The 19,868-nt window shown below is 48.8% G+C and overlaps 1 protein-coding gene across 1 annotated transcript in view; it reads left to right on the top strand.

Moving 5' to 3' along the window:
* The window catches only part of pfas (phosphoribosylformylglycinamidine synthase), a 308,371-nt gene that overhangs the window by 65,213 nt on the left and 223,290 nt on the right, over positions 1 to 19,868 (top strand). Inside the window, exon 6 of the mRNA XM_038812199.1 lies at positions 16,193 to 16,298. Within this exon, the coding sequence (XP_038668127.1) occupies positions 16,193 to 16,298 (106 nt within the window). The remainder of the gene's footprint in view (positions 1 to 16,192; positions 16,299 to 19,868) is intronic.

The following is a 19,868-nucleotide window of genomic DNA, read 5'->3' as shown; positions in this document are numbered from 1 at the left end:
CCGCGGGTCCCGCCCGAGTTTGACAATACCTGCAGTAATAAGTCTGACATAAGAGAATCTTATCTCAGTGACATGCTCAACACTGAGAATCACAACTCAAGAATATGCCAGAGATGAGAATCACATCTCACTGACACGCTCAACCTAGAGAACCACATCGCACTAACACACCCATCACTGAGAACCACATCTCACTAACACACCCATCACTGAGAATCACATCTCACTAACACACCCAACACTGAGAATCACATCTCACTAACACACCCAACACTGAGAACCACATCGCACTAACAGTCCCAACACTGAGAATCACATGTCACTAACATAGCCGACACGGAGAATACATCTCACTAACACACCCATCACTGAGAATCACATCTCACTAACACACCCAACACTGAGAATCACATCTCACTAACACACCCAACACTGAGAACCGCATCTCACTAACACACCCATCACTGAGAACCACATCTCACTAACACACCCATCACTGAGAACCACATCTCACTAACACACACATCACTGAGAATCACATCTCACTAACACACCCATCACTGAGAACCACATCTCACTAACACACCCAACACTGAGAACCACATCTCACTAACACACCCAACACTGAGAATCACATCTCACTAACACACCCAACACTGAAAATCACATCTCACTAACACACCCAACACTGAGAATCACATCTCACTAACACACACATCACTGAGAATCACATCTCACTAACACACCCAACACTGAGAACCACATCTCACTAACACACCCAACACTGAAAATCACATCTCACTAACACACCCAACACTGAGAATCACATCTCACTAACATGCCCGGCACGGAGAATCACATCTCACTAACACACCCAACACTGAAAATCACATCTCACTAACACACCCAACACTGAGAATCACATCTCACTAACACACACATCACTGAGAATCACATCTCACTAACACACCCATCACTGAGAATCACATCTCACTAACACACCCAACACTGAGAATCATATCTCACTAACACACCCAACACTGAGAATCACATCTCACTAACACACCCAACACTGAGAATCACATCTCAGTAACACACCCATCACGGAGAATCACATCTCACTAACATGCCCGGCACGGAGAATCACAGGACACGCAGTAGCTGTTCCTTGAAAAAGCTCCACATTTCGATTGTACCCATTCCCTGCAGTTTCCTTCCCCATCCTATACATCCTAAATCTTGCCGAATAGCATCATAATTGCCTTTCCCCCAGCTATAATTCTTGCCTTGCGGTATATACCTATCGCTGCCCATCGCTAAAGTAAACATAACCGAATTGTGATCACTATCACCAAAGTGCTCACCTACATCTAAATCTAACACCTGGCCGGGTTCATTACCCAGTACCAAATCCAATGTGGCATCGCCCCTTGTTGGCCTGTCTACATACTGTGTCAGAAAACCCTCCTGCACACACTGCACAAAAACTGACCCATCTATAGTATTCGAACTATAGTATTTCCAGTCAATATTTGGAAAGTTAAAGTCCCCCATAACAACTACCCTGTTTCTCTCGCTCCTGCCGAGAATCATCTTTGCTATCCTTTCCTCTACATCTCTGGAACTATTCGGAGGTCTCTAGACAGCTCCCAACAGGGTGACCTCTCCTCTCGTGTTCCTAACCTCGGCCCATACTACCTCAGTAGACGAGTCCTCAAACGTCCTTTCTGCTGCCGTAATACTTTCCTTGATTAACAATGCCACACCCCCCCCCCCCCTCTTTTACCATCCCAGGTACCAACCCATGCTGCAAGCTCACCCACCTTATTCCGGATGCTCCTGGCGTTGAAGTAGACATACTTCAAACTAGCATCTTGCTTGCCGGTGCCCTTTTTCAAACTTTTAACCCTATCCCTGACCTCACTCCTCTCAACATCCTGTACACTGGGACTACAATTTAGGTTCCCATCCCCCTGCTGAATTAGTTTAAACCCCCCCCGAAGAGCACTAGCATATCTACCCCCCAGGATATTGGTACCCCTCTGGTTCAGTTGGAGACCATCCTGTTTGTAGAGGTCCCACCTACCCCAGAATGAGCCCCAATTATCCAGGAAATCAAAACCCTCCCTCCTGCACCATCCCTGTAGCCACGTGTTCAACTCCCCTCTCTCCTTATTTCTCACTTCGCTGGCACGGGTAACAACCCAGAGATAACAACTCTGTTTGTTCTAGCTCTCAGCTTCCACCCTAGCTCCCTGAATTTCTGTCTCAAATCCCCATCTCTCTTCCTACCTATGTCGTTGGTACCTATGTGGACCACGACTTGGGGCTGCTCCCCCTCCCCCTTAAGGATCCCAAAAACACGATCAGAGACATCACGAACCCTGGCACCTGGGAGGCAACACACCAACTGTGAGTCTCTTTCGTTCCCACAGAACCTCCTGTCTGTTCCTCTAACTCCACCAATTTTCCTGAACTAAAAATATATGCCTCATCCTCCACCTGTTCTTGTTCTTTTTCAACCATCTGATCAAAAATCGTTTGTGATAATTGAACTTCCTCTCTCTTTGATTTCTCCTCTTGTCTTAACCTGTGACTTTGCGACCGGGTTGCTACACAATCTACAAAAATCCCAGGATACGTGTCCTTCAACCCTTCAGTTGTCTGATTTTCCACAGTAGGCATCACTCTCACCTGCGATCCAGCTATATCATTACCCAAGATAAACTGTATTCCTGGACAAGATAGTTTCTCTATTACTCCTACTACCACTTCACCACTCTTCACTGGACTTTCCAACCGTACCTTTTATATAATGGAACGCTGCTTCTCTCACCCTGAATTCCACATATCACCACCTTTCTGGCAACATTCTTCCCAAACTACATATTTCCTCATCTCTTACCATTAAAGATTGACCAGCCCCTGTATCTCTTAAAATTGTGACTTCTTTACCTGCTCCTCCTGATACACATGAGTAGATTTTACCCACACAAGTAAATTTGTTAAAGACATCTGGCACCTTCTTGACAATTACTTCTTGAACAGGCTGTACAATCGTTTGCACCTCCTTCGCTTCCCTTGGGCTTTCCTTTACCACTCTAACAAATCCCACTGTCTTATCCTGTGTTACCACATCAGCCTTCCCAGTGCTTTTCTTCAACTACCAACACTGTGACTTTACATGGCCTAGTTTATTACAGTGAAAACATTTGAAACTTTTCATCTCTTTTCCACCCTCCTGGATTTTTTTTTTCAGTCTGAGGTACACTCTCCTTATTATCTCCCATCAGATCACCTTTACCTTTACCACTTGAGTATTTCTCATGTCCCCAGTTTCTATCCCTCACCGGCTGAAACTGATGGTGGAAACCAAGCTTTGATTTATGAACTAATTCATAATCATCCACCTTTTCTGCCGCTAATCTCGCAACTCCACATGAGTTCTCACTACATCAGAAATTGAATTTTTAAACTCCTCCAAAAGTATAATTTCTCTGAGAGCTTCATATGTTTGGTCTATTTTCAAAGCCCTTATCCACCTATCAAAATTACTCTGTTTGATCCTTTCAAACTCCATGTATGTTTGACCAGGTTCTTTCCTTAAATTTCTAAACCTTTGTCTGTAGTCTTCAGGCACGAGTTCGATTTAGATTACAGTAGTCTTTAGATTACAGAGAGAGGGACTAATACCCCTTCTGGCTGTGATTGCAGCTATCCAGCTCTGAAAACGAAACTAAAACACACCCTGCAGCAGACAGCCTAAAATGAAAGTAAAAAGCTGACTGACAGCCCAGCTCCACCCACACTCTGACATCACTGATAAACACCCGTTTCTTAAAGGTACATTTCTTAAACACCCAGTTCTTAAAGATACTCTCACATGACAAGATTTAAAAGCTGCCTTCTTGCAGAGGCATCAGCTCCAGGGGGACATTTTTCTCCGTCCTCTTGAAGAGCTAGCTAACACAGGAGGGGTACTCTGGAAGTTGACGCATCATTTAATCCATATACACAGAAATGCGTATATGGATTAAATGATGCACCTGGAGTCTGGTATTTTTCGGGAAGGGTTTGTTCAAGTTAGGCTGTTGCAGTTAGGCAGTTGAAAGCAGATCGGGCAATGTTTTACTGGGCAGCACGGTAGCATGGTGGTTAGCATAAATGCTTCACAGCTCCAGGGTCCCAGGTTCGATTCCCGGCTGGGTCACTGTCTGTGCGGAGTCTGCACGTCCTCCCCGTGTGTGCGTGGGTTTCCTACGGGTGCTCCGGTTTCCTCCCACAGTCCAAAGATGTGCGGGTTAGGTGGATTGGCCATGCTAAATTGCCCGTAGTGTCCTAAAAAGTAAGGTTGTGGGGGGGGGGGGGGGGGGGTTGTTGGGTTACGGGTATAGGGTGGATATGTGGGTTTGAATAGGGTGATCATGGCTCGGCACAACATCGAGGGCCGAAGGGCCTGTTCTGTGCTGTACTGTTCTATGTTCTATAAAGGAAATCTTTCTGGCATCTTTATGATGCATGTCAATGATTTTTTTGTGGGGTGGGACTAGTGATTTCAAAGCTATTGTAATCTCTGGTTTGAGGAAAGAATTCAGGGTTGGAAGTCAGATTTCTGGCGCATTTAAATATATTGGACTGGAAATCGGACAGACTAAGTTAGGGGCAACTTTACGTCAGCAATCTTATTTGGAAAGCATCAGCCCAATAGCAATTAGCCACGGCTGGGTTTCACAAAAAGACGCAATGGTTTCAAAGATGGAAAAAGAGCAACTGCAAAGTTTAATTGAGCAACTGAATTGGTTAGGTAGACAATCTAGACCGGACGTGAGTTTTGATGTCTTTGAGTTGAGTCCAAAAATGAATGATCCCAAAGTGGAAGACTATAATAATAAGAGCAAATAAAGCGTTGGCCAAACTAAAAATGCAGGAGTGTGTTTTGAGGTTCCCGGTTTTAGGTGAAACTCATAGTTTATAGTGATACATCCTATGCAAATTTATGTGATAGGGTTTCATGCGCAGGAGGTTTTATAACTTTCCTTTTGGGAAACAATGGTAAATGTTGCCCTCTTGTGTGGGAAACAAAGAAAATAAGGAGAGTGGTCAAAAGCACTTTGACTGCTGAGACGTTGAGCCTTGTGGAGGCAGTGGATATGGCATTTTATATATCTCTGATATTGACACACTCTGGGACTAGGGGATTGGGGTAACATGCCCATTAAGTGTCACATTGACAATAAATCTCTGGGAAAATGTGCACTCTCCAAAAAGTGTCAATGAAAAAAGGTAGACATCGCAAGTTTGAAGCAGATGTTGGACAGAAGGGAAATAGCAAAAATTAAATGGGTTGACAGTAGCTATCAATTGTCAGACTATTTTACAAAAAGAGGGGCGAGCTCACAGAAACTTTTGGATATTGTTAATGAAGGGCGCCTGTTTCTGTGACTGTTTATTTCCTTCCAAAAAAAAGGGGGGAAATTGTTTTTGAGTTTCTTGTAATTTTGTTTTCACCTAATTATTTTTTTCTCCAAGGAAGGGGAGACTGTTAAGTAATAGGTTAAGAGACATTCCAATTAGGTGTCTCATTTATGTTAAGTATCCAATAATTGACACAGATATGTAAAGGAGCTTCATAGAATTTTTTTACGGTGCAGAAGGAGGCCATTCGGCCCATCGAGTCTGCACCGGCTCTTGGAAAGAGCACCCCACCCAAGGTCAACACCTCCACCCTCTCCCCACAACCCAGTAACCGCACCCAACACTAAGGGAAATTTTGGACACTAAGGCAATTTATCATGGCCAATCCACCTAACCTGCACATCTTTGGACTGTGGGAGGAAACCGGAGCACCCGGAGGAAACCCACGCACACGCGGGGAGGATGTGCAGACTCCGCACAGACAGTGGCCCAAGCCGGAATCGAACCTGGGACCCTGGAGCTGTGAAGCAATTATGCTATCCACTATGCTACCGTGCTGTCTCAGGTGGCCTCTATGTCAGGTGATGTGATGTTAGAGTTTTGTGCAGAGTCTGTTGAAGTAAATTAAAGGTGTTTGTGGAAAAGGAGCAGAACCTTTGACTCTTTATACAACAGCAGCTAAACGTCTAACACTAGTCGGGCCAGATTTAACTTGTGTAGCTATTCCCATTCCCGCGCTACCTGGATGCCTAGGTACCAAAAGCTTTCCCCGACCACCCTAAACGGCAGCTCCACCAAACACCCCTCCTGCCCCCTTGCCTGGATCACAAACATCTCACTTTTCCCCATATTCAGTTGATAACCCAAAAACCGGCCAAATTCCCTCAGAATCCTCATAATTTCTTCCATCTCTTCTAGTTGGTCCAAAACATATAGGAGCAGGTTATCTGCATATAGCGAGACTCTGTGTTCCACCCCTCCCTGGACCAGCCCATTCCAGCCCCTTGAGGCTCTCCGCGCAATTGCCAGCGGCTCTATGGTCAGCGCAAACAGCAGTGGGAAGAGGGAACATCCCTGTCTCGTCCCCTGGTGCAGCCTGAAATAGTCCGATGTTGATCTGTTCGTCCATTCGATCGCTACAGGAGCCTAATACAGCAGTCTGACCCAGTCAATGAAGCCCGGCCAAATCCAAACTGCCCCAGTACCTCCCATTCAACCCGATCAAATGCCTTCTCTGCGACCATTGCGACCACTACCTCCAGGTTCCTACCTTCTGGGGGCATCATGATCACATTTAGCAACCTTCTTACGTTGGCCGCCAACTACCTACCCTTAACGAATCCTATCTGGTCCTCCCCAATCATGTCCGGAAAGCAGTCTGCAATCCGAGAGCACAAGATTTTGGCCAACGGTTTGGCGTCTACATTTAGTAGGGAGATCGGCCTGTAGGACTCAGAGTTCTGGGTCCTTGTCCCGCTTCAGGATCAATGAGATAGTGGCATGTGACATCGTCGGGGGAAGCTCCCTTGCCTCATTGAATGTCGCCATCAACAGCGACCCCAATATCCCAGAGAACTTTTTATAGAACTCCACTGGCTACCTGTCCAGCTGCGGGGCTTTACACAATTGCATGGCCTTCAGCCCCTCTGCTATATCCTCCAACCCGATCGGGGCCCCCAGCCCTTCTACCCAGCTTCGGGAACTTCAGGCCCCCGCAAAATTGCTTCATCCCCTCCGGCCCAGCTGAGGGTTCCGACTCATACATCCTGCTGTAAAACTCCTTAAACACCTTATTAACCCCTGCTGAATCTCCAACCAGGTTCCCGTCCCCGTCCTTTACTTTACCTATCTCCCTGGCTGCCTCCTTTCCCTGCTGCTGCGCGAGCATTCTGCTAGCCTTTTCTCCGTATTCATAAATCACCCCCCTCGCCTTCCTCAGCTGCTCCACCGTCTTCCTCGTAGTTAACAAGCCAAACTCCGCCTGTAGCCTCCGTCGCTGCCTTAGAGGCCCTGCCTCTGGGGTCTCCGCATACCTCCTGTCGACCTGCTGTATCTCCTTTATCAGTTGGTCTGTCTCTGCTCTGTCTGCCTTCTCCCTGCTTGCTACCTTCTCCTTTGCTTGCTGGCACCCTGCCTGCCCTTGAGCTCGACCAGTTGAGCCCAGGGTCAATGACCGCATTAAAGTCTCTTTCCCACCCCCCCGCCATGAATCCATGTCCGGGATCTTCCCCAACATCCTCTTTATGAACTCCACATCATCCCAATTTGGCGCGTACACATTCATGAGTACCACCGGCAGCCCCTCCAGCTTCCCACTAACCATGATGTACCGGCCTCCCACATCCGCAACTATTCTTCCCACCTCGAATGACACTCGCTTGTTAATCAGGATTACGACCCCTCTAGTCTTAGAGTCCAGCCCCGAGTGAAAAACCTGTCCATCCCTTCCTTAATCTAATCTGATCAGTTACTCTAAGGTGCACCACCTGTAACATGGGCAACACGGTAGCATGGTGGTTAGCATAAATGCTTCACAGCTCCAGGGTCCCAGGTTCGATTCCCGGCTGGGTCACTGTCTGTGCGGAGTCTGCACGTCCTCCCCATGTGCGTGGGTTTCCTCCGGGTGCTCCGGTTTCCTCCCACAGTCCAAAGATGTGCGGGTTAGGTGGATTGGCCATGCTAAATTGCCCGTAGTGTCCTAAAAGTAAGGTTGGGGTTGGGGGGGGGGGGGGGGGGGTTGTTGGGTTACGGGTGTGTTGTTACTCGTGTCTTAATAAAGCTCGTAGTCTCAAATGTGGAGAAGATGCTTTATTGTGAGTTCGTTCTCTCTTCAGAGCTGTTTCCTAAGGTTACCTTCAGTGCTCCTAGCTGGCATGTGTGTGTGTGTGTGTCCTGCTCCAAGTTCTGCCCTCCGTGAAGTGTGTCCTCACTTCCTGTCCCCGTCTATTTATATGGCTCTCCCGTGCCCCCTCTAGTGTTTGCTCAGTTGTATTGCATCTAGTTAACTTGTGATCACCACATCCCCCTTTTTCTCTTTACATATTTTCTGTACATCGTTAAAGAAAATTGTACATCCTGTCCCGGTGTATTTATAGCTCTCCCTCTGGTGTTTGCTCAGTTGTTTTGTATCTAGTCAATCTACAATCACCACATCCCCCTTTTTCTCTTTACATATTTGCTGTACATCGTTAAAGAAAATTATAGAAAACAGTTACTTATGATATGCGTATCTATACAGGTGATGGTGCTATTGCATATTTTACAAAGCCAATGTAGTTATATGTCCAATCTTAATAAAAACATTTATGAGTCCAAACTTGATGAATTTGTTCAGAGCTTTTTTTTTCTTTTTGTTGTTGATGACGTGGTGATATTGATATTGCAAGTCCGCTGTGAATGTTGTTGGTGTTCCTTGTTATTTTAAGTACCCAATGCATCATCCCGAGGTGTTTGCATGGTCACCTCACTGATGTTGACTGGCATGGACTTTTTTCTGTGCTTGTGGTGTTGATTTATTGTCTCATCCGCCTTGGATGCTGGTGTGCTTGCTCGTTCTGGAGCAGACGTGAGTTTGTGCGATTCGTCGTCATCCCATGACATGTTTGTAGTCTTGTCATTGTTTTGCAGTGTGCTGTGGCATTGTCCTTCATGTGCCAAGTAGTACCATTGTGTACAAGTCGTTGTTTCATTGCTGTTGTTTCTGTCGTTCCTGTTTTTGTTGTTTTCGTTGCCGTACTTGTTGCTGTTTTTGTCGTTTCTGTCTTTGGTGTTAGCACTGTCGTTGTTCCTGACTTTGTTGTTTTCGTTGCCGTTCTTGTTGCTGTTTTTGTCGTTTCTGTCTTTGGTGTTGTCGCTATCTTTGTTCCTGACTTTGTTGTTTTCGTTGCCGTTCTTGTTGTTTCTGTCTCTGTCGTTGTCGCTATCTTTGTGCCTGACTTTGTTGTTTGTCTTGTCGCGCTTCATGTTGCTTTTGTTCTTTCTGTTGTCGTTCTCGTTTCTGCTGTGCTTCTTGCTATTGTTGTTGGTCTTGTCGCGCTTCATGGTGCTTTTGTTCTTGCTGTTGTTTGTCCCGTTTCTGCTGTGCTTCTTTTGACTTTTGTTTTTCTTGTTATACTCTATTCGTGTCCCGAGTGGATAATTTGAGTCATTGAGCATTTAGTCTCGAGAGTGGTGTGAATGATCTGATGTTGCATCGGTGCAGGTGACATCAATCATTTGTGGAGAATTGGATTCCTCATCTTTGCTTTCTTGGTGCTCCTCTTCCGGATTCACATTCTTCTCTATTTCATTTGACGCGGTGTCTCTGGATTCTTGGCGCTCCTCTTCTGGAGTCAAAACCTCCATGATTACAATTGACGTGGTGTCTGTGGACTTCTGGCGCTCCTCTTCTGGAGTCCAAATCTGCATGATTTCAGTTGACGTGGTGTCTCCGGACTCTTGGTGCTCCGCTTCTGGAGTTGATATCTTCATGATTTCTGTTGATGTTGTCTCACTGGACTCCAGGTGCTCCTCTCCTGGAGTCAAAATCTGCATGGTTTCTTTTGGCTTGGTCTCTCTGGACTCCAGGTGCTCCTCTTCTGGAGTCAGAATCTGCATGGTTTCTTTTGGCGTTGTCTCTCTGGACTCCAGGTGCTCCTCTTCTGGAGTCAAAATCTGCATGTTTTCTTTCGGCATCGTCTCTCTGGACTGTTGGGTGGCCCGACTCTGTGCTTCTGTACAGACAAGCTGAGAACTGTCAGTCTCGCTGTGATCCTGTACGTCGAGTGCGATCACCTTGTTACTGTTTTCGCTCTGTGCTTCGGTACAGACAAGCTGAGAACTGTCAGTCTTGCTGTGATCCTGTACGTCGAGTGTGATCACCTTGTCACTGTCTTCGCATGCAGTGGGTAGAGGTGCATTGTCTTCTTCTTGTTCATGTGAGCTTGTTAGACTTTCATAGTCTGCTTGTGGTTGCTCAGATACAGCGGGTTTACCTGCATGGTCTTGTTCATGCATGGTGTTCGCCAGGGAGTGTTTGCTTGCATCCCTTTTGGAGTCTTTCATCACTCGCACTGTGGAGCCTGTCATCGCTCGCTCTGTGGAGTCTTCCTGTGCTCTCTGTGTGTCGTCGTCTTCGTCTAGGGTATTGCTGTCATCCAATGTATCGACGAGCTGCCATGGCATCATGGTGTTGGATTCATCTACCATGAGTAGAGTCGTGTTGAGCTTTGCAACGGTGTCGCTGATGCTGTGATCAGCATGTCCAAATAACTCCTCCATGTCTGAGTAGTATTCTTTGATACCCATTTCATCTTCGTTGGCTTCTTCTACCACGAGTTGATTCGTGTTGAACTTAGCGACCGTGTCGCTGATGCTGTGATAAGCATATCCGACTGACTCAGCTGTGTCTGAGTAGTATTCTTCGAAAACCAAATCATCCTGGTTGGATTCTTCTACCACGAGTTGATTCGTGTTGAACTTTGCGACCGTGTCGCTGATGCTGTGATAAGCATATCCGATTGTCTCAGCCATGTCTGAGAGGTAATCTTCGAAAAAGAAATCTTCTTTTGTTGTTTCGGAATTCTTTTTGTTCTCTTCACTTTGGGTGGTGCAGACTGCTTTTTTCAGGGTGTTGTGCAAGTTGTTTTTAACTGTTGGTTTAAGTTCAGGCGTTTTTCTGTGTTCTGAGGCAAGAAAATTTGTGTTTACCACTTTAAGTGTCTGATTTTCAATTTTCGGGCATTTCCCTTTTAAGTGGGCGTGGTCGGGATGCTCAGACGTCATGACGTCATGCGTAGGAATGAATTGCGCATGCGCAATTTGGCTTTCCTTCCCTGTGCGGTTCTGTGTCCATTGCGCATGCGCGGCTTGCGCATGCGCATCACGATCGGCACCTCGATCTTTTTTAAACTGCGCATGCGCGGCTTCCGGTTCCGGCGCATGCGCAGACGCCATTTGTAGTTCTTTGCTTACCGGAGACTGCAAAATGTGCTCCAACGCCATTTTTTGGCGTTTTTCGCGGATTTCAGGGATTTTTCTTTCCCACCAGGACTGGATCTCCAAAATTCGTAAGTAATCTTCTCTTCCCGATTTGGACAGGGTTTCAGCGTTTTGGCTTTGTGAGAAATTCTTGTTATTTCTTCTTTTTGATCTGTACTTTTCATTCGCGATTTCTTGTTCTTTTCGTGATTTTTAAAGTTTTGCATCACTCAGTCTCTCTGCAGTTTGGACTCTGAGCATGCCTTGCTGTTCAAATTCCTTACAGTACTCTTCAAATTTGTTTAGTATCGTTTGTAAGCTGTTTCTGTCTTCACCTTTTGAGTATTTAAATCCATTATAAACTTTCGTAGCTTCATGTCCTTCGATGAGAATTGCTATTTTAATTTCGTCTGAGGCTGCTTCTGCATCATATGCTATGATACCGATATCGAACCATTGTTTAAACGTTTCCCAGACACTTTTTACATTTCCAGTCGTGTCCAGCTGAAGTGGGAATCCAAGGCACATCCTCCCATCAGCGATGTCTTCCCAAGTCGAATGTCCAGTAGGAGATTTCCATGCCATTTTGAGCTTTCTGTATCTGCCACTGAGTTGTCCTGTAGTAAGCGTCTGAAGCCAACCCTGGTACCATGTGTTGTTACTCGTGTCTTAATAAAGCTCGTAGTCTCAAATGTGGAGAAGATGCTTTATTGTGAGTTCGTTCTCTCTTCAGAGCTGTTTCCTAAGGTTACCTTCAGTGCTCCTAGCTGGCATGTGTGTGTGTGTGTGTCCTGCTCCAAGTTCTGCCCTCCGTGAAGTGTGTCCTCACTTCCTGTCCCCGTCTATTTATATGGCTCTCCCGTGCCCCCTCTAGTGTTTGCTCAGTTGTATTGCATCTAGTTAACTTGTGATCACCACAACGGGTATAGGGTGGATACGTGGGTTTGAGTAGGGTGATCATTGTTCGGCACAACATTGAGGGCTGAAGGGCCTGTTCTGTGCTGTACTGTTCTATGTTCTATGTTCTATGTACCACGTCCGCCTTCAATCCCTCAAATGCCCGAACACGTGTGCCTTCTTAACCGACCCATTTAGCTCCCCTTATGTTCCATGTGATCAGCCTGGTTGGGGGGCTTATCGCCCCGTCCCCTTCACCGATTAGCCATCATCTTTCTTGGGCCAGTCTTCAGTCTGCGCCCCACGCTTCCGCCCCCGACTTCCTTTCTGTCCCACAGCAAAAGTTTCCCCCCCCATCCCGTTAGCAGAACATCCACCCCCCCCAATAACAGCACTATGTAAACCAACCCCTTCAACAAGCATAACATCGGCTCACCCCCCCCCACTGAGCTAGCCTTCCCCCCACTGAGCCAGCCCGTCGAGCTAGCTTGGTGACCCCACCCCCCGCCCATGGTGCCAGGCATTCTCCCATCTATTGTCCCACCCCCCCCAAAACCCCTGCGCGGACACACATATGCAAAAGAAAAACAATCCCAACACAATTGCCAGAATAAACCCCACAAAATACAATGAAAAAAATCAAACGAAAGATCCAACATCTAACATTCACACTGCCATTCCCCCATCAGTGCCAATGTAAACTTTAACTCACAGCTCTGCAATAGGCCCCAGATCAATACAAAAGGCATTACAAATAACGTCCGAAAAACAATCAACTTTTTCAGGCCGCCACCAGCCCTTCAAGCAAAGTCCATCGCTTCCTCGGCGACTCAAAATAAAAAGACGGGCCGGATACAGCAGCCCAAACTTAACCTTTTTCTTGAAAAGGGTGGACTTTATCTGGTTGAACCCTGCTCTTCTCCTGGCCACCTCCGCACTCAGATCCTGGCAGATACGCAGGATGCTATTCTCCCATTTACAGCTCCTTGTCTGCCTGGCCCATTGTAAAATACGCTCCTTGTCCAGGTACCTGTGGAATCTCACCATCATTGCCCTCGGGGGACCCCCCCGCACCCGGCTTCCTCGCGAGTGCTCTGTGAGCCCTGTCCACCTCCAAGGTCGGGAAAACATCCCATCCCCCAGTAACTTCTTGAACATGCCCGCTATGTACGCCCCTGCGTCCATTCCTTCGGACCCCTCCGGGAGACCAACGATTCTCAAGTTCTGCCGGCGGGACCTATTTTCTAGATCCTCCACCTTCTCCAGGAGCCTTTTCTGCTGGTCTCTCAGCATCCCCACCTCCAACTCCACCGCAGTTTGATGTACCTCCTGCTCAGTCAGCGCCTTCCCCACTTTCTGGATTGCCCGGTCTTGAGCATCCAATCTAAGTTCCAGCCGTGCAATCGATTCTTTAATCTGGTCCAAGCATTCCTGTTTCTGCTTGGCAAAGACCTCCTGAATGAACTGCATCAGCTGCTCCGCTGGGTCATCAAGCCAGGACCCCGATCGTCCGCCATGCTTTCTCCCGCTGCAGCTTCAGTCCAAGCCTACTCTGTTCGCCTATTTCTTCCTTTGCGAGCACTTCTGGTCTGCCTCTCCATGCACTGATGTAGGAAACCACTTCACAATTGCCTCTACCATCAATTTACTGAATCAAATCTGACAAAAAATCGTGGGGAAAGGTCCAAAGGTCTGACCCGAGCGGGAGCCACCAAATGTGCGACCTACTCCTTCATAGCCGCCACCGGAACCTCTCCCACTGTTTTCAATCTCACGACTGCCTCTCCACTTGCGCTGTTTTCAATCTCCAATCTGCGTTTCCTCTGGCTGTTTTCAAATTCCCAACTGCCTCTCCTCTCACTTTTTAATCCCCTGACTGTCTCTCCTCTCACCCTGTTTTCAATATTCCGACTGCCTCTCTCGTGCTGGTTGCAATCTCACGACAGCCTCTCATCTCTCCCCATTTCCAATCTCCTGATTGTCTCTCTCTGCTCGCTGTTTTCAATCTTCTCGACTGTCTCTCCTCTCGCCCTGTTTTCAATCTCACGGCTGTCTTTCTGCTCACTATTTACAACCTTCCCGCCTGCCGCTCCTCTTGCGCTGTTTTCCATCTCCCGACACTGCAGAAAAAGGCCTTCAGCCCATAGACTCTGCATCGCTGCATGAAAGGCACCTGATCTGCAAACCCTAATCCTATTTACCAGCACTTGGCCCATAGCCTCAAATGCTAAGACATCTCCCGGCTGCCTCTCCTCTCATGCTATTTTCAATCTCGTGACTCTCTTGTGCTGTTTTGCATCTACCGACTGCCCCTCCTCTCTCTCTGATTTCAATCTCCCGACTTGTCTCCTCTCGCGCTGCTTTCAGTTTCCCGACTGTTTATCCACTCACGGTGTGCCAGACTGAGGTCACTGGCTGAGGGGGATTGGGCACAAGTCTTGGGTCACTGGGTGAGGGAATGTGTGTAAATCCATGGTTGCGAGGAGAAGGGAGGTTTTGGCAGCTTAAGAGTTATTCATGCTCAAGACTGGGGTCATTCTGATGGGACTTTGGAGATTAGTGCCTGGGTTTGCTGGGAGCAATAGGGAGAGGGGTACGGTGCCCGAGGACACAGTCCAGGCTTCTGTTTTGTCTTCTGACGTGGGGTCAAATCCTGCCATAACAGCTGCTGGATTTCAAATGTTATTAATTCTTTGGGCGGCACGGCGGCATAGTGGTTAACGCTGGTGCCTCACAGCGCCAGGAACCCGGATTTGAGTCTCGTCTTGCGTGACTCTGGAGTTTGTACGTTCTCCCTGTGTCTGCGTTTGTTTCGTTCAGGTGCTCCCAAAGTCCAAAGATGTGCTAATTAGGTGCATTGACCATGCTAAATTGCCCCTTAGGACCAGGGATGTGCAGGTTAGATTACGGGGATAGGGTGGCATGAGCAAGGGAGTGGACCTGGATCGAATACTCTTCTCTGTTGGAGCATGGATACTTGATGGGCCAAATGGCCTCCTGCACTGTAGGGATTTGATGATTCATAAATTGAATTAGCTGAGAAATCTGGAATTACATAGATTACATAGAATTTACAGTGCAGAAGGAGGCCATTCAGCCCATCTAGTCTGCACCGGCTCTTGGAAAGAGCACCCTACCCAAGGTCAACACCTCCACCCTATCCCCATAACCCAGTAACCCCACCCAACACTAAGGGAATATTTAACTTGTCACAGTCATGATGACAATGAAACTCACTGATTGCTGTAAAAGCTTACCTTATTCACAATGTCCGTTGGCGAAGGAAATCTGTTGCCCTTACCTGGTCTGGCCTACATATGACTCCAGACCCACAGCAACATGGCTGACTGAAGTTATACTCTTATTCATTGAGCAACATTGGATTTTCCTGCATTTTTCTCACCAAGATGTTTTGATCTTTTTTGGTTTTCTAATTTCCTTAATGATATCACCGCTGCAGTTTCTATACTCCTTTCCGTTTAAAATAATAATCTTTATTGTCACAAGTAGGCTTACATTAACATTGCAAAGAGGTTACTGTGAAAAGCCCCCAGTCGCCACATTCTGGCGCCTGTTCGGGTACACGGAGAATTCAGAATGTCCAAATTACCTAATAGCGCAGGACTTGTGGGAGGAAACCCACGCAGACATGGGGAGAACGCACAGACAGTGACCCAAGCCGAGAATCAAACCTGGGACCCTGATCCTGTGAAGCCATAGTGCTAACCACTATACTACCGTGTTGCCAACTGTTTCCTTCAGTATTGTGCTTTGACATCTGCCTTATCCCAATTTGCAGAATGGGATATGTGTCGCTGGTGCCAGGGCTATGGATGTCAGTAAGCAGCTGCAACAAGTCAATAGCCAGAGGTTGATTTCTGCCTCTACTCTCGAGCTAATGCTCACCATCTCCCTTCCATAGGGCTTGCCTTCGACGCTTGGGACCTGGAATATTACACCAGATTGTTCGAGAAGATGGGGAGGAATCCCAGCAGTGTGGAATGTTTTGACCTGGCGCAATCCAACAGGTGAGCCTAATTGTCGACCTTTGTCAAATTAAGCTGACCCAGTCTTGCATAAATCCCATTGTCTCAGAGCAGAGTTGAAGTCAGTAGTAACTCGGGAGCAAACATTCCACTGGTGGAGTCATGCGTGGCACAAAGGACAATGAATATGCTTGTTGGAGACAAATAATCTGGTCCCGGGACATCATTGCAGAAGTTCTTCAGGATTGTGTTTTCGGCCTCCCCATCTTCAGCTGCTTCATCAACAGCATTCCTTCCAATATGAGGTAGAAGTGGGCATGATCGCAGATTATTTTACAGTCTTCATTAACATTCACAAATTCTAAAGTGCTGAAGTAATCCGTTTTGATCGGCAGCAAAGCCTGGACAATACTTTTCCAATTGCTCTTTGGTATGTTCTGGCAGTTTCTCTCTCACTATCTCTCCCTCCATTTACTCGCTCTATGATGGTTTCTGCCTCTGTCCCTCCTCTCTCTATCTCTACCACTCCTCCCCCCCCCCCCCCCCCCCACACACACACACACTCTTATTTCTTCAAACTCTCTCTCCTCCGTATTTCGCCACGCTATCTCATATCTCTCCCCTCGGTCACTCTCCTCCCCCTAAGCCTCACCCTCTTCTTCGCCCCTCGGCTTTGCCCTCTCCGTTTCCGCACTGCCATGCCCTCTCTCGGCTCCCCCTCCATCCCTGGTGGATCTAGCCCTCTCTGGCTACTCCCTATCTGCTGCTGCCAGGCCACGCCACTCTCCCCGCATCAGCCTTGCCCTCTCCATCCATGCCATGCCCTCACTGCCACTGCCCGGATACGCCCTCATGTTATGGGCCTGGGTTTAGAAAACTCCAACATACATCATGGAGTTCACCTGACCTACAACTGTTTATTAATTTTGGTTATGAGGAGCACAAGGGCCTGCCTTTCAAGTGTTATTCAACAGAGGTCTTAAGCACTTTTAATCAAAAACAAGCTTCATCTACGAATTTAGTGAACATTTTATAAACACACACAATCGGCATTTCATCAACTACAAACATAAATACCCCACACCACGGCCACAGTAATCTATTCATATCCCTCAATAAATTTCCCCCTGAAAATGTTTCAATTTAATAACAACATCCCATGAATCAAAAAACCCTTTTACCAGAACAATAGGTAACTGTAATTATTGGTTTTCTTCCTTGAAATTACTCTTTAAAATTCAAAATAGAGATTCAGGCCAAAACACTTCTCTTTCTGATCCTACAGCAGTCAAATGTGAAAACAAAAGCAAAAAAACTCAGAGCCACAAACAAGCCCCAAACCAAAGCGAAAGTAAAACCAACTCAGAGCCGGGGTCCAGCTCCTCCCACATAATGACATCACTGAAGCCATGTGATTAGACAAAAACATTTCTTAAAGGGACACTCCCATGACCCCGCTCCCCAAGGAAAGAAAATAAACCATCAACTTCAAAGATGGTTTCATTTTTCACTTTTCCAATAAGAACAATTGACAATAAATGTACATTTTTAAATAAAGGCAAATCACGCAAACATTTATAATAACATAGCGACTGGTGCACAAGGACACCCAAGTCCCGCTGCACACTCCACTCTCCCAATTTACAACCATTCAGGTAGTAATCTGCCTTCCTGTTTTTGCTTCCAAAGTGAATAACCTCATACTTATTGATTTGCCCATTCGTCCATGCTGCATCCCTGCATCCTCGTCACAATTCACCCTCCCACCTAACTTGGTATCGGTCTTTAGAGAGGGTGCAGAGGAGGTTCACCAGGATGTTGCCTGGTATGGAGGGTGCTAGCTATGAAGAAAGGTTGAGTAGATAGGATTGTTTTCATTGGAAAGACGGAGGTTGAGGGGGGACCTGATTGAGGTCCACAAAATTGAGGGGTATGCACAGGGTGGATAGCAACAAGCTTTTTCCAAGAGTGGGAGTGTCAACTACAAGGGGTCACGTTTTCAAGGTGAGAGGGGAAAAGTTTAAGGGAGATGTGTGTGGAAAGTTTTTTACGCAGAGGGTGGTGGGTGACTGGAATGCTTTGCCAGCGGAGGTGGTAGAGGCGGGTACGATAGCATCATTTAAGATGCATCTGGACAGCTATATGAACGGGTGGGGAACAGAGAGAAGTAGACCTTGGAAAATAGACAACAGGTTTAGATAAAAGATCTGGATTCGGTGCAGGCTGGGAGGGCTGAAGGGCCTGTTCATGTGCTGTAATTTTCTTTGTTCTTTGTTCTTTGTTTTCTCTCTGCCAACCAGTTTTCTATCCAGCTAAATGAACTTCACACAATCCCATGCGCTTTAGTTTTGCCTCAATATTGACCTCTTTCAGGTCAGTTCGTTTTTCCTCTGGAAGGTAACTCGACAATTTATCCCAATTTTTAAGAACATCCTCGTTGCCCAATTTAATTTGAGGAATGTCAAATTCAGAATCACCTGGATTTGGTTCTTCACTTTGAGCCCTCACCTCCCCCAAGGCCACGTCCTCCGCCACGCCCTCGGCTCCCCCTCTGCCATGTCCTCCGCCGCGCCCTCGGCTCCCCCTCCGCCACGCCCTCGGCTCCCCCTCCGCCGCGCCCTCGGCTCCCCCTCCGCCGCGCCCTCGGCTCCCCCTCCGCCGCGCCCTCGGCTCCCCCTCCGCCGCGCCCTCGGCTCCCCCTCCGCCGCGCCCTCGGCTCCCCCTCCGCCGCGCCCTCGGCTCCCCCTCCGCCGCGCCCTCGGCTCCCCCTCCGCCGCGCCCTCGGCTCCCCCTCCGCCGCGCCCTCGGCTCCCCCTCCGCCGCGCCCTCGGCTCCCCCTCCGCCGCGCCCTCGGCTCCCCCTCCGCCGCGCCCTCGGCTCCCCCTCCGCCGCGCCCTCGGCTCCCCCTCCGCCGCGCCCTCGGCTCCCCCTCCGCCGCGCCCTCGGCTCCCCCTCCGCCGCGCCCTCGGCTCCCCCTCCGCCGCGCCCTCGGCTCCCCCTCCGCCGCGCCCTCGGCTCCCCCTCCGCCGCGCCCTCGGCTCCCCCTCCGCCGCGCCCTCGGCTCCCCCTCCGCCGCGCCCTCGGCTCCCCCTCCGCGCGCCCTCGCTCCCCCTCCGGCTCCCCCTCCGGCTCCCCCTCCGGCTCCCCCTCCGGCTCCCCCTCCGCTCCCCCCTCCCGCTCCCCCCTCCCGCTCCCCCCTCCCGCTCCCCCCCTCCCGCTCCCCCCTCCCGCTCCCCCCTCCCGCTCCCCCCTCCCGCTCCCCCCTCTCGCTCCCCCCTCTCGCTCCCCCCTCTCGCTCCCCCCTCTCGCTCCCCCCTCTCGCTCCCCCCTCTCGCTCCCCCCTCTCTCGCTCCCCCCTCTCGCTCCCCCCTCTCGCTCCCCCCTCTCGCTCCCCCCTCTCGCTCCCCCCTCTCGCTCCCCCCTCTCGCTCCCCCCCTCTCGCTCCCCCCTCTCGCTCCCCCCTCTCGCTCCCCCCTCTCGCTCCCCCCTCTCGCTCCCCCCTCTCGCTCCCCCCTCTCGCTCCCCCCTCTCGCTCCCCCCTCTCGCTCCCCCCCTCTCGCTCCCCCCTCTCGCTCCCCCTCTCGCTCCCCCCTCTCGCTCCCCCCTCTCGCT

The sequence above is a fragment of the Scyliorhinus canicula genome, chromosome 11 (genome assembly GCF_902713615.1).
Source record: "Scyliorhinus canicula chromosome 11, sScyCan1.1, whole genome shotgun sequence".
Lineage (NCBI taxonomy): Eukaryota > Metazoa > Chordata > Chondrichthyes > Carcharhiniformes > Scyliorhinidae > Scyliorhinus > Scyliorhinus canicula.
The sequence above is the reverse complement of the archived record's forward strand: the minus strand, read 5'-3'. Positions and strand labels throughout refer to the sequence as shown.